General features: G+C 37.1%; 1 protein-coding gene, 1 long non-coding RNA gene and 1 pseudogene across 2 annotated transcripts; all 3 read left to right on the forward strand.

The window, feature by feature from the left end:
- Positions 1-653: 653 nt before the first annotated feature.
- LOC137398126 (uncharacterized) lies at positions 654-5427 on the forward strand (annotated as a pseudogene).
- Positions 5428-5494: 67 nt separating this feature from the next.
- LOC137398127 (uncharacterized) lies at positions 5495-6007 on the forward strand. The gene has a single exon (XM_068084236.1). It carries the CDS (start codon positions 5495-5497, stop codon positions 6005-6007), a length of 513 nt encoding a protein of 170 aa, XP_067940337.1.
- A 16381-nt stretch (positions 6008-22388) lies between these two features.
- Positions 22389-26149, forward strand: LOC137398843 (uncharacterized). The gene is made up of 2 exons (XR_010979024.1): positions 22389-22478; positions 25845-26149. It is a non-coding gene; the product is annotated as an uncharacterized lncRNA (long non-coding RNA).
- Positions 26150-27246: the final 1097 nt, after the last annotated feature.

The raw sequence follows: 27246 nt of genomic DNA on the forward strand, positions 1-27246 counted from the left end.
GTCTTGCTACACAACTGGTGACAATCGACGAACCGAGTTTGCGTTATAAATACGGACATCATCTGTCAACCAATCAAGGATAAGGAACAGACAGTTGATACAGATTTGGCTATGCAATACTTCACTCACGTTAATCATCAGCACCGCAAGACATCATAACACTTCGAGGCCGAAAGCCTGTCGCTTAAAAAGATTAACCCACACAACAAATATTGCTTGTCACTGTTCGCAAATAACAAACCAAGCAAGAGCGATACCTCTTAGCCGTCAAGCCGCATATCAGATAGTCAGCAACGAGGAAGTCATCACATTGCATCAGTCAGCTAAGTATACGTACTGTGTTGAAAGGTTTGCTTACTCAATCTAACTGACATTTCCTTGCTCGAACCAGGTGTGCGTTATAGTTAAACACTATTATAGTAAAGTAAATTTGGAGTTGTCACACATTTTGGATTTTTCTTTTGCAAACGATTATCATCATAATTTTGTTTAAAAATCAAAATGTTGTGTAAAACTGAACCGCGATCGAGCCAACTTAGCCAGAAAGCCTTGTGGTTTAAATCATTGTACTCATATTAAGAGTGTAGCAACAATATGGGCAAAAAGGCCTAAACAAGATTAGTAGCAATTATCAGTGGTTTAAATAGGTCACCATGGAAAGCGAAAGCCTTGAGGTACATGTAAATTCCAATTCCGATTTGAGCGAAAGTAGAGTAGAGGAAGAGCAGTTACAGTTAGATGAGGTAACTGAATCAAACGACCCTAGAACACAACGAGCGCTCACAAGAAGTCAAAAACTGACTGAGCACACTATTTTACAACTAGGCAGTGATTTTATCAATGAAATGGGTGGACAGTCTGAGAGTATGATAGACTTCCTAGACAAGTTCACAACAGCCGTTGAAAATGCCACCCATGTCATTGATATACCTGCTGTTGATGCCTTTGTTCACAACCTTGATTTGAAAGTCAAAGATATAGGCAATTTATATAATAAAATTATTAAAACAAATAAAAATGAAAAGATCCCCATCCATGAGCGACTCTTAAATGAATTTCAAGCGAATGTCAAGTCATTCAAAACCCAGATCCAGGAACAGTGCCAAGAGAGTGAAATCCTAGATGAAGAGAGGGCACTCGAAGATGCTAAAAAGAAAATGGAAGAAGAAATGCGAGCTTCTACAGTGAAAAGACAAAATCTCCTGGGAAAGATGGAATCATCATCAGTAAGAGTAAGTCGTTTGAGCAGTCCAAATCTCAGGGCTACAGCATCTTTGACTCCAAACACAGATAGATACGAATCGTCATCAGCACCAAGCGAAATCGACAGCATCAACCTGAGGGTAGCACAAGCCGAGCAATCACAAGATCAACAACCACAAGCTGAGCAATCACAAGCTCAACAACCACAAGCTCAACAACCACAAGCCGAGCAACCACCAACTGAGGAACCGCAAGTTGGAATTGGCACCAACCACATTCTCAAAACCTTCACCGATAACCTAGCAGAATCGTTCAATGCCAAAATAATCTCAATGACAGCTAGTGTGTCGGAGCCAAACAGGAAGTTCATTGAACCGAGCATCTTTTCTGGCAATACCCTCGAATTTGCAGATTGGGAGGTGGATATGGATGCCTTCGTTTCCGAGGAAGGACCAACAGACAAGGAGGCCTTGCGACACCTGAAGAAATTTGTTGCAGGCGAGGCTAAAAAGGCCATAATCGGTTTATTAACATACAGTAGCGATAACTCCTATCATGGAAGCTCGTAAAAATCTGCGAGCCCAATACAGTATAGAAGGCGGCATCGCAAGGATACTGTTGAAGAACCTGAAAAACTGGCCAAGCATACGCTTCGGAGACGGAAAAAAGATGAGAGTTTGGTGACTTTTTGGATCAAGTCAGAAGAAGCATGAACTCCACTGAAGGCCTACAGATCCTCAACACTGAGCTATACAACGAATGCATTTGCCAAAAGCTACCCGACAGTTCCAAGTTCTCTTGGACGCAGAGAGTATATAGAGCTAAGCGAACGAGAACAGGAAACTTGTCATTTTCTGATTTCACAGAGTTTGTTCTCGAGCAAGCGGACTGCTCCATGAGCAACATCATGCAATCACAGAGTAAGGATCAAAAGCAAGATCAGCCTAAAAGTAAGGACAGATATGAAGAGAGGACAAACAGAAGGGCTGCATCATATCGAACTGAACGAACAAAAAGAGAACCATTTTGCTACTTCTGCAATGGCATCGGCAAAGAACACTACACAAGGGACTGCAGAAAACTGGCCGAAAAATCACTAAAGGAAAGAAAAGACTTAGTACACAGGAAGGGATTGTGCTTCTCTTGTCTGAATGGTAAACATAGATCAAGCATCTGTAACCACAAGCAGACATGTTCTAAATGCCAGAGAATGCACCTGACTATGTTACATGATTTCGGCAGGAAGCCCACAGAAAAATTGGACTCACAACGAAACGCCAGCCAACAACCTACTACCAGCAACCAAGGCAAAGAACAAACAAAGACTAAGACATGCAATTCAACTGAAGTCTACGAACAATCTAGCTTCAGTATGATGGTACCAGTATATGTATCCGCTGGAAACAATGAAAAACTAGTGTATGCTCTCCTCGATACACTGTCCGACATCACCTTCATTGACAAGCAAACTGCAACGGAGATAGGAGCAAGTGGCATCCCCGACACCCTAGACCTAGAAACCATGTATGCCATAAGCCGATCATCGACATCGACGGATGAAAAACTGCAAATCAGAAGATACCTGACTGATGAAATTTCAACAATTGACGCAGTTGAACGACTAAAAAGAAAGGGCCACCCAGACAACATATCGACAGACGAGAAGTGCCGCAAGATACCACACTTAAGATCCCTTGCAAGGCATCTCCCACCAAAGCTGGATATCCTGATCAAACTGATGATAGGTAAAGACAGTCCAGAAATCATCACACCACTCCTGACAAAAATAGAAGCTGGGGAGACATCAGCTTGTAGGACGATGTTTGCATGGACACTATGCGGGGGTAAACTCAAAACCAAACTGGCAACAAGTTTTAAGACGGATGCCACACTCTTTCCCATAGTGGAAAAAGACTTTGAAGACCCTGGAGGTAAGCCCCTATCACAACAAGACATGCAATCTCTCAAAATCCTTGACGAAGGATTTCACCAAGATCTGGACGGGAGCTACGTCATGCCTCTGCCCTTCAAGTCATCATCAACACCAACACTGCCAAACAACAGGCATCAAGCAGAGCAGAGACTCAGACTGCTCAAAAACAAACTCTCGAAGGACTCTGCATATGAAGCAGACTACCGAAAATTTATGAACACACTATTCGAAAAGGGATTTGCGGAGGAAGTCCAAGTCTCGGAGATGGCAAGAGAAGATGGCAGGTGCTGGTATATACTACATTTTGGAGTGCTTCATCCAAAGAAGAGGAAATTACGTGTTGTTTTCGACGGGAGTGCAAAATACGTCAACACATGCCTCAACCATCACCTTCTCACTGGCCCAGATCAGCTCAATGACTTACTTGGTATCTTATGCAGATTTCGCACAAGGAAGGTCGCAGTAACGTGTGACGTAGAATCCATGTTTTATAATTTTCGGGTAAGTTAAAACTATAGGAACTTTCTAAGATTCGTATGTTATAGCGATGACTTATCGACAGTAAAAACCTTTCGCATGAGAGTCCATATATTTGGCGCAACCTCTTCACCAGGGATAGCCACCTTTGGTCTGAGGCGTCTGGCTGAAGACAACGTAGAAATATCTAAGAGTGCGGCAGAATTCCTCAAGGACAACTTCCACGTGAATGACGGAATATTCAGCGTGGAGGACATCACAACTGCCAAAGACTGTGAATTCAGCGAGGGAAATTTGCTCTAAAGGCAACCTTCGCCTACACAAGTACGTCAGTAATGAGCCCGCAGCTCTTGCCAATTTGCCAGAATCCGAGAAAGAGAAGGAAGCTATCTCATTTAACAGCATCATGCCAACACAAAGAACACTTGGAGTTAGTTGGTGTCTACAATGTGACCAGCTCTGCTTCACCAGCAATATCGATGCAAGACCATTCTCAAGACGCGGTATTCTCTCAACCGTAGCCCAGGTATATGATCCGATTGGTCTGGTTTTACCCTTTACCCTAATGGGAAAGAATGTGCTACAAGATGTCTGTTGCAAAGGGCTCGACTGGAATGAACAGATCGATCTAGATACTACTTCGTCATAGAAAGCCTGGACGCGACAACTCGCCACTATTCAGGATATTAGAGTTGATCGCTGCATAAAGCCAAAAGATTTCGGAACTATCGAACGCGCTGAATTTCATCACTTTGCGGACGCGAGTGAAGATGGTTATGGCGCATGCTCATACATCCGTCTTATCGATACCACAGATCGCATCCACTGCGCACTTGTCCTCTCAAAGGCTAGAGTGGCCCCCTGTACCGAATGACCATACCTCGTATGGAGCTTCAAGGTGCGGTGCTAGCTACCAAGCTTCAAGGGAAACTGCACAAAGAACTGAGGATGCCAATAGATACAGTGTTCTTCTGGACAGACAGCATGATTGTACTGGGCTATATCAGAAATGAAACATCAAGATTTACTCCATTTGTAGAAACAGAGCAACCCAAATTAGACACAGAACAAAGCCGACACTAAATCAACTGACAAACTCTCGCTGGTTTTCAGGCCCAGACTTCCTATGGAAAGAAAATCTTGACGACATCTTGCTCAATCAACCTACGCGCTTCAATGTTCCTGCATCAGATCCAGAACTGAGGAAAACTATTAGGGTGGATATGAACCAGGTTACCTACCCCATCAAAGTCGAAAACTTTTCAAAATGGGACAATCTCATCAGGGCAACAGCACAACTACACGCAGTCGCTAAACGAGCCAAGGATAAGCTGAAGCCAATCTCGAAACTTGAAAAAATGTCTAGAGAACATTACCAAAATGCAGAGGCTCTTCTCATCAGGCTTGATCAACAGAAGTACTTCCATTCAGAAATACTGGACATCCAACCACACGGAAAGGTAAGCAAAGGAAGTTGTCTCAGACAGCTGTCACCCTACTTACACGACCTAGAAATCCTAAGGATAGGCAGTAGAGCAAAATCCTCAACTATTCTCACAGACAAAGAGCTTCGACCCGCAATCATACATAAGAGCAGTCACCCAGCCACAGTACTGATAAGACACTTCCATGAGAAGGTCCACCATCAAGGGAGGATGTTTACAATCTGCAATCAGACAATCGGGTTTCTACAATATAGGTGCACAAGGCCTCATCATATTATTATTCAGAACCTGTGTAGGCTGCAAACGCCTAAGAGGTGCCCCCTTGCGTCAACAGATGGGATCCTTACCCAAAGAAAGAGTGGAACATAGCCCTCAATTCACCCATGTAGGGGTAGATACATTTTGACACTTCCTCGTCAAAGAAGGCAGGAAGGAGATGAAACGCTGGTGTATCATCTTCACCTGTATGTATTCCAGAGCGATCCACACCGAAGTCGTAAGTGACTTATCCACAGAGAGTTTCCTACAAGTGCTAAGGTGTCTTGAAAGCATACAAGGGCCTGTAGTTACAATTTTCTCTGATAACGGAACTATTTTCATGGGTTCTAAGACTATGCTCCAACCAAGAGTAACCTGCAAGACAAACACTCCCGGTGCTAGCCACCAGGGCGGCGTATGGGAACGGGGAATAAGAATGATTAGGAATGTATTTAACCAAATGAAAGGCAAGTTTTCCGCAAGGATGGACACCGCCGGACTACAGACCGCCATGAACGAAATCTGCAGCATAATCAACGGGAAACCACTGACCTGTTCAAATCTGAACAATCCCGATGAAGGAGTTATAACCCCGCATCATCTGATCCCCATGAAGCCTGTGTCAGTACCTACACATCAGGAGATATGTGAAGTGCCAGACAGCAAGGTCTACGGAAAAAAACATGTTTAAAAAGACGCAACGTTTCGCCGATGAATTCTGGCGCCACTGGCAGGACTACCTGACAAGGGTAGAGACCCGACAAAAATTGAGAATATCCATGCCAAAACCTTAAGGTGGGAGACGTTGTCACATTTGTTGATGAAAACACTTGGCATAGTCAGTGGAAGGTGGGAGCTGTCGACTCCGTGAACACAGGTAGAGATGGGTTGGTAAGATCCACTACTGTCAGAATCTCAAATTTAGAACAGATAACGCGTTCCGGCAAGCGGAAAGGGGAACCTAACATGCTTTACAGGCCCATACAGAAACTACTGCTATTGGTCAGGGTAAACTCCAAGTACTAACGTGCAGTGTTCTTAACCAAACGTAGGTTATTCTCTTCCTGGACAAATATTATCATAGTAGTACCAAACATCAATTATTTAGGCATACACAAATGCACTCAGTACAATTACATTATACTAGATTTAGATTTAACTTTAGATAGAACTAGTAAATTAAAAAAAAAATTTAGGTGGGAGAGTGTAAAGTTTGCAAAATACGAAATCAACAAAAATAAACCAGTTCATAGGATTCATGTGTACAGCACTTATTATTGCTTGTAATAAAAATGACTGTAGAACAGCTTGATTGACCTGTTTACAAAGACAATAAAACAGCTGCCTTTTCTCACAAGTCACCAAACATTTAATGGGTTTTCCAGGCCTTTACACTTGCCATGGTGGTCGTTCAATAATCATCTTCTACTCAATTCTCCTATAAACTGTCATCAGACATTATTTCGAAACAACTACACAAAAGACTGTCTGACACCTAGCTCGATCAAGTCAGTTGCGTGTGTGCCATTGACGAACTAGCATTATTCTAACGATATTACGTGGACAAGAAACTTAAATATATATTCATGGGTATGGCAGAGGTATTTTTGGTGTTTACCTGTCTTTTATCTAATTTTTCTGGTTATAATGTCCGACATCACGTAATTTACGTAACATTTTCTGATTCAGACAGCAATTTTGCCTTAAAGATTGTGAATCAAATTGTCTTCAAAAACATTTCAGGTTTCACGGTTGGTTGGAAATAAAATCACAGTCAACAAAGATCTAACCACTGTTGTACTTTGGGAAGTACTCTAAATACTAATATACACAAACGCATGATAAATAACTTTTAAAGTTCAAAGAACTTTATACGGATGTTATCTCATAATTGCTTTAGTTTACTGGATTATGTATCTAAACAGGATTTAATGTGGACATAAATGTGATTTTGTCACCTTCTTTTCGTTAGCTCCATTGTTAACAACAGTGCAGTCAAACTTAGGTACAATTCAATGACGTAACGTCATGCTATTCAAGTTTGACCAGGCAACAAATGGGAATAGCTATTATTGGCCAATCTAGGTTTATATACCCTATGACATTTGTGTATTCGCCTAATCTAACTTTCGCGTTTTCGCGGTGTCATCCTCTCGCAAAAATTTTATGTGCGAAACTAAATTATCGACCTTGCTCACACCATTCTACCGACGGTTCACATTTACGAGCTAGTCCCAAAGTGAAATTTTTTTATTATCGGTGAATCAGGCCCGAATTCCCTGGGGCAGCTGGCCATCTGAGCCGTCCCAACGTTTTAGGAACTTTCCGCGCCTAAGTACTGTCATACTCGGATAACTTCCCCTCGGATAAAATGTAACATTTCGTCTCAAACACACGGTTAACTCAAACAGATTTGCTTGGTCCGTTCCAACGCAATGATAAATTGCTTCAGATAACTCGACTTCAACATCTTTTATCCGAAAAGTTACTTGCCCAACGTCTATGGAAGCGGTTTTCATCGCTGTAGAATATCACTTATTCGAAGCCATAGAGACAAACATCAACTTTTAGTAGTTCTTAGGCGTCATTACTATCATCATCATTGGCAAAAGATTCTCGTTAACGACCTTTATAAAGGTTTGCAAAGTATCAAGTTTTACCAAACTTTGGCCATGTCCCATCGAAAGCGTGGAAACTTTCGTATGAACTTAAAATAAAATTGGCAAAATTGATCTTTGTTAAAACGCTCAAAAGAAAAAGATCTCTTTTTTCTGAGTTTTTTTAGCTGCGGTCAAGTTTTGCCTAATTTAATTTAAAAACGTCTTATCAGTAACATCACCTAAAACAAAACAAATCTCAATACATAGAAAAATGTTGATAAAATATGTTCTTAAATATACTTATCAAATTATTATGAGATTTAATGTTAAGATTATTATTCAATTTTGCAAAAATCTTTTTATTATTGTAAGATTTAATTAGAAGAATCATTGTTCGACTTTATAAGGTCAAAGTTTATAGTTTGCTACGGTGTGCGATATGCTACTGTTATTATCTTAAAGATTTTGTTGGTGGTACGATGACTGTGCTCAAAATCGCGATACTGCCAAGCCATTTTTAACATCTGCAAAATTAAGAATAAGTAACACACTCTGTAATAGATATACAGCTATTCACATGACAGCCATTGAAATCTCTTTGGATATTCCAATTCAACAGTTTTTGTATCTAAAACAAAATCTAGATAAATATTACAATTCTTTGGTATTGGATGCTATGAAACTTTAAAATGTAAACGAAATTAAGCATTGATTTTCATTTCGCAAACTTGAACACCAGTTTTTTCAGAACAATGTTTTAGCATTAAAAGATAGTGAACATGATGAACGTTAAGTATACTCGGTTTATCAACCATAAAATTTGCTGTCAACAAGCTAGAATTAAATCTTTTTGTGCAAAATAACTTTAGAATTTTTTACTTCTGCTAGTGTAGATACATGTAACTCCAAAACCTCATACACCCTACCCAACTCTTTCAATACTGCATTGAAATCTGACCGATTGATTATTCTGCCTGAAATAACTCAAACAAATTTTTTGAAAAACCGATATACTGCTAGTATTACCCCGAGTAGCAATATGCTAGCAATATCTCGAGAATAAAAACAGATATAGTTTTACTGTATAATGCATCTTATTCAGAACAAAATTTTCTACAAGATAAGCGGGGTGTTTCTTATCGCCATGACGATAACGATCTGGTTTTACCAATTTGAGAAAATAGAAATGTAAATGTTGAACCAAAAAACTATTTTTTAGTTGCATGTGACTGGCAACAAGGTTGTTTCATCAGAGACAAAATTTTATTAGCCTAGCTCAGGGTTGGCAACATTTTCAACTCAAAGAGCCATCTGGACCCGTCATCCACAGGACAGAACACAGTGGGAGCCACAAACCCCTTAAATAATTTTAAATATAAAATAAATAAATACTACATGTAACTTTTCTGTTTAGCTTATAATGATTTTATACGATGTTTACAGCACAAAACAAAAATTTGTGACATGTATAATGATTTACCTGCTGAGAAAACAAAATTACAGTGTTGCAAAAAGCAATAAAATAATTTTGGCAGTTTTATTGGCACCTAAATTGTTATAAGGTGTACTACTTGCATTAGTGTTGTTGTTTGTAAGTAGTTTTGTTGACGGCATTGAAGACTTAAGTGGCTGGCCAGCCTTACTAATTGTTTAACCCAGATCGTTGACATTATATCAGCAGGTATCTCGTAGCGATCAGGAACTCTGTTGCAATCTGGAACTCCGCGCAAATCCGATATTATGTTTGTCTATACTTTTATGTTCAAGTTAAAAGCATGTGACAATCGTGATAAAGTACTGTTAATTATAATAATAGAACATAAATAGTGACACATAACAAGCGACAATGTTTGATTTATCACCATAACTATGTGTATTTAAAACTATATCACAAAATCTAGTGAAGAAACTTCTATACTCTTATTAATTGCTTGGCATATAGTAGAAGGGGAAAAATTCCAAAGTCAGAGGGAGTCGCAGAAAGGGATGAAATAGCTATAGCTGTGCAATATGGGCTTTCTGCATATCGATATGATACGCGATAAAGATCGACGATACCGATATTCGATACGAGATTTCCATTACTAAAGAATAATGTTAGGTTTTGCAGTGACATAAATGAAGAGTGTATTGTAATAAAACCCATAGTTAAAAAACAACTAAATGTCATTGGAAATGGAAACAATCTACTCCAAACTGAAAACACCAAAACAAACTATAGCTTAACACAAATGACTACAACAAACTGAAAATCCAACTACAAATTTCTACCAATACGAAAAAGAATTTCGCGAGGGACAGTCGTAGCCGATTTCTAGCATTGCAGTGTAAAGCCCCAGTTCCAATGCTGACCTCAGCCTCAATGAAAAACTTTGCCACATCTGACGACTGTCTTGCTGCCACTTCTGGCTGTCCATCTAATTAGTTTTGACACCACAAGCAATAAATCATGCATAAACTGTGGTCAATATTTATTATATAATTATGAATAGTGGTTTATTAACATCATAAACAAATTGGTCATAAATATGCTGTATATCGATAAAAGCTTAACAATAAAATAAATAATAATCAATAATCGATAAAAGCTTGGCCATGTCGATATGGCATTAACATCCACCCGAATCGACAAGTCGATATACCGCTCAGGTATTGAAAGAGCTGCATGCGACTCCGGAGCCACAGGTTGCCAATCCCTTGTCTAACTAATGTGTAGGCTTTGTAATGAAGAGAAAAGTGAAACGCTATTGATAAGCCAAGATATCGGCTTATGGTCAGTACTTATATTACCATGAAAGCCGAAAGAGTTAACCATGGTTTCTGAGATCATGACCCATATACATATATTGTGTGATATGCAACATTTACAAGCTACCATATAGGCTATTCACAGATTTAGTATCCAGAATATTACCTCTTGTACCAGAGAATGCTGAGAAGGTGGTAAGCACATAGACTGAAAAAAAACTATTGTGTTACCATAAATGTGGCTACTGCATAGACAAAACCGACTAAACAGAGTTATCTCTTCTAGTGCACTATACTTGTTACATAAAACGCTGGGTCATGCACTAACTAGTGAATCCCTGCTCTACTATCAGGAAAATCATTAGCAGTAACTGTGATTCACATAATAATTAAAAGTAAACAACGCTCTTTCATAGTAAACCTCTAGGGTCAACTATATAACTTAATTGAAACTACATAAACTGAGTGCAAATTTTCTCCATCTAAATGATAAGCGGCTAGCAGCGTCACCCCCTAATAATCTAATGTTATATATGAGCTGGTGGCTAAAAAAATATCTAGATAGAGAGAGAGACACTTCAGCTGATTAATGCAAGTACACAACTGGACTATTATATTTATATCTAAGGAATAACAGAGATAACAACAGCAACTATGCTGCCCTGTAAAATGACCTGCATGTGACCAGCTGAAATCTGAAGGTATGAATTACAATAGAAAGGATCCTAATATACTACATGTGCACATGTTACATACCTCAAGGTGCTCTGTGCAAATTCTGGAGCAATCTGTGCAATATGACACGGCGTGGCGCTTGTTGAGCCCCTTCTTGACACAAGAGTCACAGAACTGCGCATCACCAAGATCTGGGAGCAAATCAGGAGACATTTTATACACTTTTCTAAAAATCAAAGTTGGCATATAACTTGAAATTCCTAAAATAATCTCATAAAATAATATTATATATATTAATGCAACAATCATGGATTGTTATGCATTACATTATATGTTTATTGAAGGTTGACTTGCAACAAAATTCACATTACAGTTATTTGGTATCAAAAGATTCACCATGTCATAAACTGTTGTGTTGTAAGTGCCAAATATGTAGAAATGTGATTACAAGCTCTTGAAAGCTTAAAAACTAAAAGCAGCCGTAGATTGGACTCTCTTTGCTTCTCTGACGTAGTCATGAGATTTGGTTATTGTCTTATCACATGATGTTCTTATGTGAATTGAAAGGCCAATAAAAAACTCAATATAAAGCTTATCGTAGTACTAGTTTATGACAAACACTTCGGGTTTTACCGAAGACCCCGTATCAAATATAGACGCTCACTACTTTACAGTTTTGTTGCGGCATTATTCAATCGTCAAGTCGTAATCTGATCATGTGACCCAATACTTCGCAAATAATTTTGCAGCACTTTTCGACTATCACAGGTGACTAACAGGCTCGTCATGATTATCAGACAATGATATGTACTCCTTCGAGGTAAGGTTAAAAAAATTAAACGAATTTTTACAGTAAGTTATAAGATATCACTGCTAAAAGTGACAGCGTTTTAATGACGATAATACAGACACGTAAGAACAATAGACATGGTTTTATTGAATGCATGAAGTACAGTCAAACATGGATAACTCACCCACGGAGAGCTCGATTACATGGTTAACTCGAACGGTTTCTTTGGTCCGTTCCCATGTAATGATAAATTGCTATAGATAACTCGACCTCAACTCTGTTAACTCGAACTGTTTTTTGCCCAACGCCTACCGAAACGGTTGTTATTGCTTTAGAAAATCACTTTATTCCAAGCCATAGAGGTAAACCTCAACTTTTCGTAATTTATAAGCGTCGTTATTACCACCATCGCCAAAATATTTTTGTCAACGACTTATGTAAAGGTTTGGTGAAATTTGATTTATACCAAACATCCGCTTAGCGAACGCCCTTCGGAAGCGAGGTAAAGTGAGGTAATCTTTACATGAACTTCAGAAAAGTCGGCAAAATTGATTGTGGGTAAAACGCTCAAAAGAAAAAGATGTCTTTTCTTTTGAGAATTTCAACATTGATCATTGATTTTCCAATGTCAATCTAAAAAACGTCCTGACAATAACATCACCTCAAACGACAAACCAGTCTCAAGTGATAGAAAACTCTCTATACTTTTTGATAAAAATGTTTTAAACTTTACATTAGAAGCATTTAATTAAAAACAAGCCATTTGTGCTTTTGATTTATATTATAGTTTGTATATGTACATGTATCTACTAATAAATAAGTAAATACATGGACTTGTGACAGTGCTCTGATAACTTGAACGCTCTGATAATTCGAACACTTTCGCTCGGTCCCGTGAAGTTCGAGTTATCCATGTTTGACTGTATATTTGTGAAAATATTTCGACGAATAAGGTTGAATGAAAGTGTAAACAGAAACCATCTTTCACAGCTACGTCACATTTGAGCCATTTTTTAAAGACAATCCAAACTACAGCGGTGGCTGCAATTAACTGTTCGTTTTTAGCTTTTAAGAGCTTGTCATCACATTTTCTCATATTTCGCACATACAACACAACAGAGTAAGATATGGTGAATATTTTGATATCAAATAACTGTAATGTGAATTTTGTTGCAAGTCAACATTTAAAGTACTTGCTCAAACAGATACGATAATAGAATAAAACTATTATGGGCAGTCAATTAATTTTTTAATTGACTTTAAATTTAAATTAATCAGATTAATTTGCCAAATAAATACTCTCGATTACCTATAATATATTCAGTAACCATCTTTCTTCCATCTGTTGACTATTACTGTAACAAAGCAATATGTATTGCCCGAATCATTCAATTAATTAAAGAATTGGTAAACAGCTAATTAGCTCAGTAGGTTAGAGTGCGAGTCTGATAATCTGAATGCCAGGTACTCAAACCCCATGTTGACTAACATTTTAGTCAACTCATCACTTAGGTGTACAAAATATAGAGTTTTATTGAAAGCTGGTATAACTAAAACAACTACGAAACCGAAATAACATGGTTTGACATTCAAAATGCACATAATTTCTGACAATTTAAGACGTTGCTTCAAAAGTCCGTTTAGTAGCGACGAATCTGTGAGACCTCTTCAACGCATGCCATATGAAACTGGTTTCAGATTGAAGTTGTAATGGAACTTGTAGACTGTCTAAATAAATTATAAAAATTAACTCAATTAAAAAAATTAAATCTGCATGAACCATTTATGAATCGTCCATTAAAAAGTGGGGAAATTCTCAATTATCCAAACAAAAAGTATACAATGCTGCAGGACAGGTGTCATTCAGCTTTTTTTTTATGAACTTTCAACACATCGCAATTGTTTCTATTGTCAGTTGTTTGGGGTAATTCAAACAAAGTAAATGCTAACTTACTATAAACATGTGACGTACCGAACAACCTGTCCTACCAGCTATTTTCCCTGAAGAGTGAAATTATTGGGAGAAAAACTTCAACAAGAATAGCCATTTAATGTGTTAACAGGACCAACAGAAAAATGTTGATTTTTCCAGTTGAGTCTAACATGTTAAATATTATCAATGTTAACATGACAGTATTGTTGAGTATTACTTACCTGCAACTATGCAGACCACATCGGAAAATTCTAGTCTCTTTGTAGTGTGACGTAAGGCATGGCATGCAGTTTATGTGTCCACATGGCAGCTTCTTCGGATCGACTATTTTATCATTCATTAAACCACAAAACTCGCATTCGGTGTCATCTGATGCAGAAGCCATTGCTTCAATGAAACATTTACTTAATGAAACACCAGAATACAAGATAATTTAAAAGTAGAAACATTTTTAACTTTTATTCCTCAAAATTAAATCTGTAATGTAATGTTATAATAAAAATATATGCACACAAATGAACAGTGGATCCATGCAGAAAACTGGCACACTTCAATACTACTGTCTGAGCGTATTCAAAAGTTCCTGCTAAATGCACTAGAAAACTATTTTATGTTTCACAGAAAGGAGCCAGAATTGAAACAATTCAAACTGGTTTTCAAACACTTGAAGGTTGACTGGCAACACATTTAACATTACAGGTGTTTGGTATCAAAAGGTTCATCATGTATGACTCTGCTGTGTTGTGAGCTTGTGAAAATATGTGGAAAAATGCACAGTTAATCGTAGCCACCACAAAAACGCCGTAGATTGAAATCCCTCTCAAATACAGCTCAAATGGGACGTAGTTGAACACGAATTGCTTCTGTTTGCACTTTCATCGAACCTCATTCATCTAAATATTTTCACAAATATGGTTTACGCATTCAATAAAACAGTGTCTATTGTCCTTACACGTCTATTTCATCTTCATTTTAATCCAGTCACTTTGAGCACTGATATCTCAAAGCCTCGCCTGAAAATTAGTTTAATTTTTTAACCTTAGCTCGAAAGAGCGCATATCATCCTCTGATAAACATGAGGAGCCTGTTGGTCACCTGTGACAGTCAAAAAATGATGCAGAAATTGTTTACGCCAGTTGGCAGGAAGTATGGGTCACATGATCAGATTACAACAAGATATATATATATATTCGAATCTGTCCAATACGCCCGAGGGCATTATATGAACATAAAATTTGAGATAAAATGATTGATAAGAACGCTAAAACCTAATTTGTTGCAACACCAAGATCGTATTAAAAACTGAGGGAGTCGTCAACGCCCTGACCCACAACATTCGGTGCCATTCTATTATAAAAAGAGTGCTTATATTGGTCTATCCTAAAATGTGGGTGGACTACTCCATGACGGGTTTGGTGGGATGGGTTAAAAGAGATATAGTTATTGAGGTCTAGTTCGTATAGACCAAACTCAATTCTTTTTAAAAATTTCAAATCCAAATCTTCTCTTCTATCTTTTAGTTCCTGGATGTTATTTACACGCATGCACTCTGTGACACTATCCATAGGTCCGAGTCTGAAAATCCATCGAACCCCCCCCCCCCCCCCCCCCCCCCCCCCCGTCTTTGAATTGTTTCTAATTTGTCAGTTAAGCCTTTTCCGTGCGGTGACCATACCTGACAGGCATATTCGAGTAATGGTCGAACAATTGTGTTATAGGCGACAATTTTTGTTGATATTGTTGTATGGAAATACTTCGAAAACAAGATACCAGCAGGGAATGTAAAGAGACATTAAAAGATTAAACATCAATCTTGGAAACTGCTGCGTCAACACCACGTCAAGACCGCCAAAGGAATTTGGGATACAATTACATCTACCAACCATGACAAAGCACAACCAAAGATAACTGAGCTTACCCTGAGTCAGCACTTTTCCATTACATAACACAGCGCCAATCAATGTTATGCAATCCCAGTTTCAAGACACAGATATAGCGCTAATCAGATGACGGCTCAGAGACAGCGTTCCCTCCAGTAGACTTACTCCTACAACACAAAGATATAATACGAACATTATACGTACCGTCCTCAGGCTATCCTGATGCCTATAAAAGCTAACAATTTTTAGTAGCTCATCCTCTTTTGACAGTGACAACTTGTAGACGTACAAGCCGAGCTTAAGGGCAGATACAGCTGTTGGCGTAAGAGATTATTTCACTTAGTTTCATTGATTGCTATCTATCTTATATTTTAGAATTTTGCTACTTGTGTATTAGGCTTTGGTTCATAATAATAAAAGATATTTTGATTGCTATACCAAACATCTGAGAGTTAACATAGTTGAGGCTTGTACAAAGATCTGGGTCAAGTTCCATACTCATACTATTAGCAACCATTGAATAAACAATTAGGTTTACCTAGCCTAATTAACCACAACAAGCATAGTCTAGATTGAAGTAGAACTTGTGGTTATTAATCATTGATGTTAGTGTGGTATTCAAGTAAGTCAAATTACCTGAAAAACCATATAACATTTTTGGTGGAGGTGCCTTATCGGTCACCAACCTTTCGCATAGCTAAGTGGGTATCCCTCAAACGCTTTTAAATCTTTCGTAACACTTTCATAATATTTCGTAGCGCTTACCATAGATCTAACATCTCCATCTCTATTCATATCTGGTTGCTTGACTATCTAGAATATTTTATTTTGGTCACTATATTCTACTGGGCAGGTAGATAATTAACATATCTATTGTGGGACTAATTACAAAGTCCATGTTAGCTGAGGTTTGGTGACTAATCTAGGTATATCTTTTAGCCAAAGCATAACCTTTCGTAACACCTTCATTATACTTGCGCAGCGCTTAATTACAGCCTATATTGGGATTGGCCACCTACTTACATACTACTCATAGGCTTGAGGATCCTAATCTATTTTAAAGAAAATCTGAGGTCAGATTTACATTTGCCTAGGAGAAAACAACTAATTCATAATTTCTGACTGTTTCGGTTTGCAGGGAAATTACAATTACATATACGCGTTCATTTTATAATTTCTGACTGTTTCGGTTTGCAGGGGAATTATACATACCTTTATCTACCTTTCTGACTGTTTCGGTTTGCAGGGAAAGCATAGATCTGTTTAAACAATTTAATAAGCCGCGCGCCTTCACTTTACATTGCCATAGTGTCCATAATTTCTGACTGTTTCGGTTTGCAGGGAAATTACAATTACATAGCCGCGTGCCTTTCATAATTTCTGACTGTTTCGGTTTGCAGGGAAATTATAGCCGCGTGCCTATAACTTCTGACTGTTTCGGTTTGCAGGGAAGTTATACATACATAGTTCACAGCTGAGCACTGTTATCACTATACTATATGCTTCTGACTGTTTCGCTCCAGGGCAAACATAGATCAGAACTTCATACACGTACAATTTCACACATTTCTTAGGACACTCACTACCTTATCTACCTTTCTGACTGTTTCGGTTTGCAGGGAAAGCATAGATCTATTTATACATTGGCAACTTCTTATGTACGTGCAATTCTGCAGATTCATCCAGTCACACGCTCACACTCATTCTACCTATAACTTCTGACTGTTTCGGTTTGCAGGGAAGTTATACATATTAGTGACTGTAGATACACAAGAGCTCTAGGTTATTACACCTAACATTTACATACGTATAAGGCCTAACAATAATAATACACCGGTTATAAATAATTTACACCAGCTTGACTTATAGACAAGCACACTACCATCAGAAACTTAAAACTCGAGTATAAACTTTCAGTTAAATAATAATATAGTGCACAAACTACACAACTCTAGACATATTTCAGACAAGATACTGAACTGACAACTGCTAACTTATAACAGCGATTGACTGCATTTATATGCTTACAGTACTAATCCTGTACATTTTATTACGCTGTTTACTTTTATATAAACGTGACAGACTCATACTTGCGGTTGAGCTCCAACCATTTGGAAAACAACCCTCTCTATATAGAATAACTTTCTTGTTGACAGACATAATAGACTATCTTTTCTTCGTTACTTACTCGATACTTGTCTTAACATAAACACGATTTAATAATTAAACCCCTGTCAACTACTTACATATGAGAGTAACTATAAAATATAGAGCTTATTACTCGTAGGTTGCATGTTAACTAAGTTTGTTGTAGCAGACTAGAACCTACACAACCCAGCACATACACACACCTCTCACTACAACCAGGAGCCAAACCAGCAGCAACGAGAAAATATCCAAAAGGAGCAGCCAAAGCCGGCATTGAACTACTCCTACAGTTTGGATACGCTAGCCCAAGGCACAACAGCCAGGCCATAAGATGCCGAAAAAGAAAGCAACATCTCCTAAGATGGACAGGGCACCAAGGATGGCTGATGGGCAGCTGCTATTCCCACCACCTCGAACAGGACCACCTGTCATCAGTGTAGTACCTAACACTGATAGCATAGAGCCATACAAGGAAGGAGATAATTTTGAAGATTACCTCGATCGATGGGAAATATTGATGGCTCAATACAACTACGACAACAGACAGCTAGCACAAGCCCTACCTGCTAAACTCGTTGGACCAGCATGGGAGTCCTATAGGAACGTCATAAAGCTTAAGCCAGCTTACGCGATAGATTACAACTCCTTGAAGAAGGAGCTGATATCTGCTTTTCAAGTCGATCAACCACTCCGAGAGAAGCACTTATGGAACATCACCCAAGGGAAGAAGTCAATTAACAATTTCTATTCCGAGATTGTGGCTGCAGGTCGATCAGTATTTAAAGATTTACCGGAAGTGAATCGTGACCAGGTAATAAAATCCGCATTCATAGGAGGCCTGAAGGAAAGCTATCAGAGATCGATCCTGAAACAAGAAAACATCACTTTACAAGAAGCTCTAAAGAAAGCAAGAAACCTGGAAGCCATAGATATAGCAGTGACAAGAAATAAGACGATGAGTGTTAACCAAGTAGACACTGACTCCCTCGCACCATTAACAAGACAATTACAAGGATTAACCATGATAGTGAACGATCAGGCAAGACAAATAGAAGAAAATGAAGCAGAACTTTCGAGAAGAGAGAAACCATCAAGGAACTACAGAGTGGAAGATTTTGAATATTACGAATAGCCACAGTTCTCACCTACACAAATGGAACAAAATTTTGGATTAAACGGATTCTTTTTCAAGAATTAGCTTCACTCGGACTACGATTAAACGGAACAATACTAGACGAAATTTCACGAAAAATTTCTTCAACAACACGACACATATATTGGACTTTTGACAAGGCTATAGAGGAAGTAAAAAAAAAAGTTCACTAAAAAGAGTACATCTTCCATCAACACGACTAACCATCACATACTAATCATTTCTACACAGCATATCTGAGAAGAATAACTCACCACGTCAGAGATAACAGCGTTCAAAATAAGAAACAACGGAGAAAGTAATGGCATGCTTAAGGAGGCATCTTTATCCTTGGCATGCTATCTAAGAATGCTTACGGAATGCGAAAGTCAAACGCCAAATTAACACCGCGTACAGTCAAGCGATACCAAAGAACTTATCATTGAAGCTAGCCAGCCTACTAACAGCTCATGCCGATATACAAGCTCCGCCCATTTTCCAAATTCAACGGCTACACAAATTTTCCAAGCGACTACCGGACAAGATCGAATATTACTCACTTGCGGTGCGCCTATAATCAACCCAAAGACTGAAACCATCAAACAATGACAGCAACGTAAGTATGCGTTGCTGCTACTAGCCTTTGGCTAGTAGCAGTAGCCTTTGGCTAGTAGCGCTTGCAATAATAATTATTCACGCTCTGACTCTAATAGTAACTGATCACTAGTAACTTGTCATAATGCTCACCACATGCTAACATCTATATTTCCTTGACAGGTACAGCGTGCCGTATCGTTTTCTAATCTCAGATAGTGGCTGATTCATTACCTAATTTAATTAAACACACCATGGTTCACCCAACTTTGAGATGGAAATCTAACTTTAGCCACTGTAAGAAAATTGGCGTGCTCACTTCATGTAATGAAAATTGACTTTTGAATTTTTTAGGATAGACTTTATTGTGAAATAGACACGGCACATACCAGAAAACGAACTCATTTAAAACTGTTAACTTTTATTATGACTTTCTATTTTTTAGGATAAGACAGGTTAGTGATGAACACAGATGCTTGGATTTTCTTTCTGTAGGTAGCTCCAGCATTGGAGAATGAAAAGGTTCTTACACACAACTGAGTCATGCATATTACAATATTTATTTTGAGATTTTAGAATTCCCAAAGGCACGCCAATTTTCTTTCTGCAATGTTATTTGAAGTTTCTATTTCAAGATTTAGCTTTCTTTCCTGGCCATGAGACCAACGACTACTCGCCACTTACAACCACCCATACATACCGACATACGGGAGGACCCGTCTACTTTGCCAAGGGAGACGCAATACAAACACCAGTACAATAATACGCGATCTCGAAAGGACAATTGACACTCGCATATATCACAAGGCAAACTAACAACCATTTATTTCTACTACTAACACATACCTTAATGCTCTGAAAAAAAAAATTTTTTTTTTGCTTTAACACCTTTATGGTTTTGGTTTTACGAATTATTATATAATTTGTTTTATTATTAACTCGGGTATATGGGTTTTAAACATCTTAATTCTAACTATAATTTTATAACTTCATTTTATATATTCTGCTTATTTTACTACCGTTACGCCAACAGCAACGTTACTACGGAATACCGATATGAGGACATATCGTTCTTTAACAGCGGGAGAAATGTTGTATGGAAATACTTCGAAAACAAGATACCAGCAGGGAATGTAAAGAGACATTAAAAGATTAAACATCAATCTTGGAAACTGCTGCGTCAACACCACGTCAAGACCGCCAAAGGAATTTGGGATACAATTACATCTACCAACCATGACAAAGCACAACCAAAGATAACTGAGCTTACCCTGAGTCAGCACTTTTCCATTACATAACACAGCGCCAATCAATGTTATGCAATCCCAGTTTCAAGACACAGATATAGCGCTAATCAGATGACGGCTCAGAGACAGCGTTCCCTCCAGTAGACTTACTCCTACAACACAAAGATATAATACGAACATTATACGTACCGTCCTCAGGCTATCCTGATGCCTATAAAAGCTAACAATTTTTAGTAGCTCATCCTCTTTTGACAGTGACAACTTGTAGACGTACAAGCCGAGCTTAAGGGCAGATACAGCTGTTGGCGTAAGAGATTATTTCACTTAGTTTCATTGATTGCTATCTATCTTATATTTTAGAATTTTGCTACTTGTGTATTAGGCTTTGGTTCATAATAATAAAAGATATTTTGATTGCTATACCAAACATCTGAGAGTTAACATAGTTGAGGCTTGTACAAAGATCTGGGTCAAGTTCCATACTCATACTATTAGCAACCATTGAATAAACAATTAGGTTTACCTAGCCTAATTAACCACAACAAGCATAGTCTAGATTGAAGTAGAACTTGTGGTTATTAATCATTGATGTTAGTGTGGTATTCAAGTAAGTCAAATTACCTGAAAAACCATATAACAATATGCTTAGACCAAGCTGAAACAAAACTGTAAAGTAGCGAGCATCTATACTTGACAATGACTATCCAGTAAAACACAAAGTGTTCGTCATAGACTAGTGCTACGAGCCGTTTTATATTGAACACTTTATTGGCCAATCAATTCATTCATTCAATTCAAGACATCTGAAGGCAATTTATCAGTTAAAAACATGTAAGAATTACTAATGCAAACGCTGTGTGTGGAATAGTTAATTTCTGAATGTGAGACAAATTATTGTGCCATGTTCTTTACTAATAATGCATTATAGAAATACTTTATGAGCAAAAATGATACGCACACTTGACAAATCTTTTACTACAGTTCGATCATATGGCAAACGTAGAAAAACATAATGTGATGATTTAAAGATATAAGCTGAGAAACGTGATCCATTGTGGCCACAAGCTCGACTCAGTGTAACTAAATTACGTAGCTCAGCAACGCAATGAAACGTAATATTTACCTAATAATACCTTTAACTCAAGTTGACAGCAACAGAAAACGTAAATGTTCTTGAACGAGAAAATCACCGGAGTAGCGTATCCGCTCTGATGTGCACAGCTCGGTTTATGGTGATTTCGCCGAAATTCTATTAGTCGAAATACGCATTTGCCGATAGGCCATTTGTCGAAATTGAAGCCTTTCGTCGAAAAGTGTAGCTTTGATCGAAAACTTAGGCTATTGGTCGAAAACTCAGGTGGTTTAGTCGAAAATAATACTATTGGACAAAAACAATAATAATTCTAATATTATTAGTAAGTTTTTACCTGTTAGTTAAGTTTATCTTCAACTTAGTGTTAGTTTAGTTTTAAAATTTGTGTACTAGCTCCATCAGCTAAACATATGCTATGCTATAACTGCTGTATCAGAGAATACTTCGCATACACACTTGTGATATGCATTCAACTGATTTTTTATGAAGTTTTGCGACATTTGGGTGTAATAATTTATACATGTACAACGTATTGCATGCTTCTTTACTACATGATAAAATTTGTTAGAGTTTGTTAAAAGCTATCACCACTTTATCGACACGGAAGTACATTTGTTTCACAGGCTACATTTAGTGAAGTATTTTGAAAGTGTATCCTAATTTTAGAGTAATGGCTATACATTTTTGTTCAGAATTATAGCACAATGGTAGTGGTATAATACAAGTTTTTTATGTGCAACTGTGTTATAATCCTGTATACTTTCTAAGCTTGTGGATTTATTCATCAGTATATCTGTGCAACCACCCTAATCAATTGCATACATGCATGTGTATAAGATATGCCTATATGCATATTGTACAAGTATGCTTGTAACTGCATAATTAATATTCATAGAAGTGCATTGATTTATTGTAGCTATGTCTCCAAAAAGTTAATGTTGCAATTTTACAGAGTAGTGCTTTGGAATCTTTCGTAAGAGCTATTTGGAATATTTGTTCATATAATTGTTAAGATTCAACTCTCAAAGTTTTAGATTAAAATTGTAGTAACAGCATTCAAAAATAAATATAAATCAATAAAATTGATTTATTAAATAGTTTATTCAGTAGTGAATGACCTGTAAAAATTAATATATGGCATAATTCATAATATTATTAAGAACAGCAATGACAAATAGCTAAAAATAACAATTATTGATACAATGCCATAATACATCATCAAATTCTATGTTGGAAAATAAAACAAAATATAGGTAGTAAAAGTAGCGCAATCAAAATCCATCAAATGTTGGTGTGAGATTTTTGGCTGCTTTGATAAACTTTGAAAGTGAAATTGCTTTGTTTTTCAAGCTGTTCCATAAATTTTCTAATTCTTTCTATATTTTGTGCTTTGTGTCTGTTTTCTTAGTTGCTGCTAATTTTCTAACATTTGTGCTACATAGTTTATATTTTCTGCTTCACTATGTAGGATGGACAAAAGTAAATACATATTAGGGTGTGGATGCGGTAGCAGCCCATTTAGTTTTCTGTGTCATCCTTCTAAGTCGTTGTTGGTTCTAATTTTTAAACCAAAAACACACTAGTCTTTTGGGCTCTACCCTTGATTATTGGCACTTTACCAAAATCTTTCAAAGTAGTCCAGTAAGCTGAACATTCTATAGTCATGTTTCTCTATGTCTCTTTCTGCTCTAATACATATATAATTAAACACCTCTGTTACAATGTTGGCGGGTACCAGCGCTAAGGCATACAACATAGTAACCAGTTCTCTCACTTTACCATTCTTATTACGATAGCTCTTTGATAGTCTGTAGTTTTTCATATTCCGGTAGATCGATTGGTAAAAGTGAAAATGACAACCTCTCATCCCTAGCTCTTTCCCAAACACTTCATGGACTGCTTTCCACAGTGCTAAAATGGAGAAAAATATTCTATTTATATTCATTGGCATTGTATTGAGAATCACCATTGTTACCATTGACAAAACCCAAATCGTTGTACTAATCACAGATGCGTCCAGTTACACAACATGGTGATACTGAGACAGCTTAATGTTTTACAAAATTAAAAATTTTCTTTAATGTTTGAAAATGTGTACATGATATTTTGAAGTGGGACATATAACCGCTTAATTTTTGTGACAAATTTAATTTGGAGTGGACATAGCAAACCTATTTTACATCATGAAACATTTCAATGTTAACGCCCGTGTAATTAAATGTTCATTCCAGATATTAGTATTAACAAATACTTACTTATCCAATTCATAGTCAGCCATTGCATATTTGGCATTCAAACCAGGTGCTAGCCATTCTTTAATGTCTTTCAATACCTGAAAAGAAATTATGGCACTAATAACACAATGAGATAGCATTTAAAGAGGGAGGGTTGGGTGAAAATCGACTCTTGTAATACAAATATTCTATAAAGATTTGTACCCGAACATAATCCAATTTTCTTCTTTTTGACATTAATACGTATAAAAGTGGCACTTGTTTGCTGAAGCATCCCTGTCTTATGAAGGCGTTTATCGTTAGCAGCTGCTCAAAAGGCCTTTTCACGCACTTGAAGGTTCCATCCAAATACCGAGTTTTAGATTTCTTTAGTTGATCTAGCTGAGTGTCAGTGGAAAATATTAAGTGCCTTTCGCCATCAGTTTAAATGTCCGCCCGCGAGAAGTTTTTTGGTATGGCATCAAGTATAAGCTAAAAATATTTTAGATACTGCTTTGATATTTGTGTCACAGGTGGATTACCATATAAGATGTTTAGATTACCAACCTCTATTGCAAAGTTAAAGCACAAGTGAAGTTAGGTTTTCCAAGCAGCAGTACACTCAATAAGATTATAATCAACTTTTTTTTAATTTTATCTTATCTTAATTCCGTATTATCTTAATAGCCGGTTATCTTAATTCAGTATTTAAATTATGTATGATAAACTTCTAGGCTGACTCACCTCGAAATCTTTTGATTTCGGATGTTTTGGTCTGTTTCCCTCTCTTATTTTATTGGCCATCGTAATTAAATTTTGTCTTGAAAGACTACTGGTGGTTGCACATTTTGTCATAAATTCTTTCAAGTTGTAGTCTACTATCGAGGTAGCACTTGAGAAAAGTTTCAGTTTTGTTTCATCTTTAATCTATAATATCAGTCAGAGTCATGTACAGCTTTTTTATAGGCTAATATTTAGTATGAAAAGCTTCAGCCAAACATTACATTAAATAAGTTTTGAGGATTATTAATGAGATTGAGTGCTTCTAACATTACTTCTCTTACCTGAGTTATTAAAGCAGTTCGCTCTTGTAGGTATTCTTGTGATAAACACGTGTGTAAGCCGGATGCATTGTATGCAGATTCAAAACTGTCACTCTGGGTAACTTTGGCTCTGCATTCTTTTCGTTTGCTACAAATCCAATAGACTATCTTTCTACCATCCATTTTTCTGTAAATTTTATTGACGACATAGCTGTACCCATTTAATGACACAAGTATATCTCCTTGCTGCTTGCTCCCAGCTGGATAAAGCTTATAGTTCACCACACTAGAAAAGTAAATGTAAGTTATGGTTATCTTTCTATAAACCAACACCAGAATCGCAAACATCTGAGACGAGATAACGGCTTTGCATTACCACCATGAACATATAACACATGGGAATGATACATGGTGTTTTTATTTCTGTTTCAGTTCTGCTCTTCGTTGATTTCTCGGATGTTTTTGGTACCACCTGATAGCACGACTACATAGATGTTCATCTCAATCGATGCTGGACCATAATTCCATAGTTTGAATCGATATAGAAGTTTTGTGCCTTCAGACATTTTTCTTTTATATATAATTGATAAGTGAATCCCACATATATTATTGTGTAGTTAGTATATGAGAACCACTCATTGTCGTATTGATAATTTATTAAAGAAGCGATAGATTTTTCTGTCATATTTATTGTATGGTTAGTGCTAATAATAATTATATTTATATTGACTTACGTATCATCAATGTCACTTTTGTTAAAGTCATTAGGTCCTGGATCAAGATGCATAATTGATGATGAGGAATTTGACCCGCTATAAACAAATAATATTATCATATTGTATGCTGCGCTATCAAAACATGTATTAATAATTATGAAAGAGGTACGCTTAATAATTTTATTAATAAACTTTATCTTCAACACAAAGAAAAGAGCCAGCTATTAATAGATTTTGGCTCAAACCACTGGAAAGTCATTCCAGGGTTTACACTTTCCCCTTGTTTGAGTTTGTTGAGCATTTGAAACCAATGCTCAACAACTCTTAACACTTTCTCTATATTTATCTTTTTTACAAACTATAAAAATGTGTTAGGTTTTGTTAAATGAAAGCAATAGAGTTGAAATATACAAAGTTTTAATTGCATATTTAAGCTGCTTGCAAAATCTGAATAAAAATGATACACACTATCGAGTTACTCAGTTTTAGTGATTTTCAGTATTGCAGTCTTAAATGAAACATAACATATGTTCTACTGTTTGGCTGTAACTTTAACTGAATTTATCTCAAATTTTGTGAGCTACCATGGGAATACATTATTTTTACAGTGTTTATGTTCATGGTAAATCAGCATATTACATCTCAAAGATTTTCTGCTCAAGGCTACAGTCATGACTACCTTACAGCCTCAATGCCGCACCCACATGACGTGTGCGTGCGACACGACACAGCATGCGACATGACATAACATCCCATACAATGTATAAGATGTTTTAATTTACAATGTATACATACTAAAATATATTTGTATATATATTTATGTTCTGGTAATATAATCTTGTACTGTGAAGTCAAATCACACATATATAATAGTTAGGGTTGTGACCATTACAAAAACTATTACAGTAGATTGATAAGTCCTTATAGATGACAAGATGTAAAATAAGTTGCAATAACATTGCAGGAATGCAGTAGTGAGCATTTCACAACCATGCAATGTATATGCATTGAGTACTTTTACTATCACAGCATACATGGAGTACAGCTGCTGCTATTTCCTTATGTTCAGTAAGTATTATTGATGCAAGGGAGAATCGCCTACTGCAAATTGTGCAGCT

Source organism: Watersipora subatra, chromosome 6 (genome assembly GCF_963576615.1).
Source record: "Watersipora subatra chromosome 6, tzWatSuba1.1, whole genome shotgun sequence".
NCBI classification, from domain to species: Eukaryota; Metazoa; Bryozoa; class Gymnolaemata; order Cheilostomatida; family Watersiporidae; genus Watersipora; species Watersipora subatra.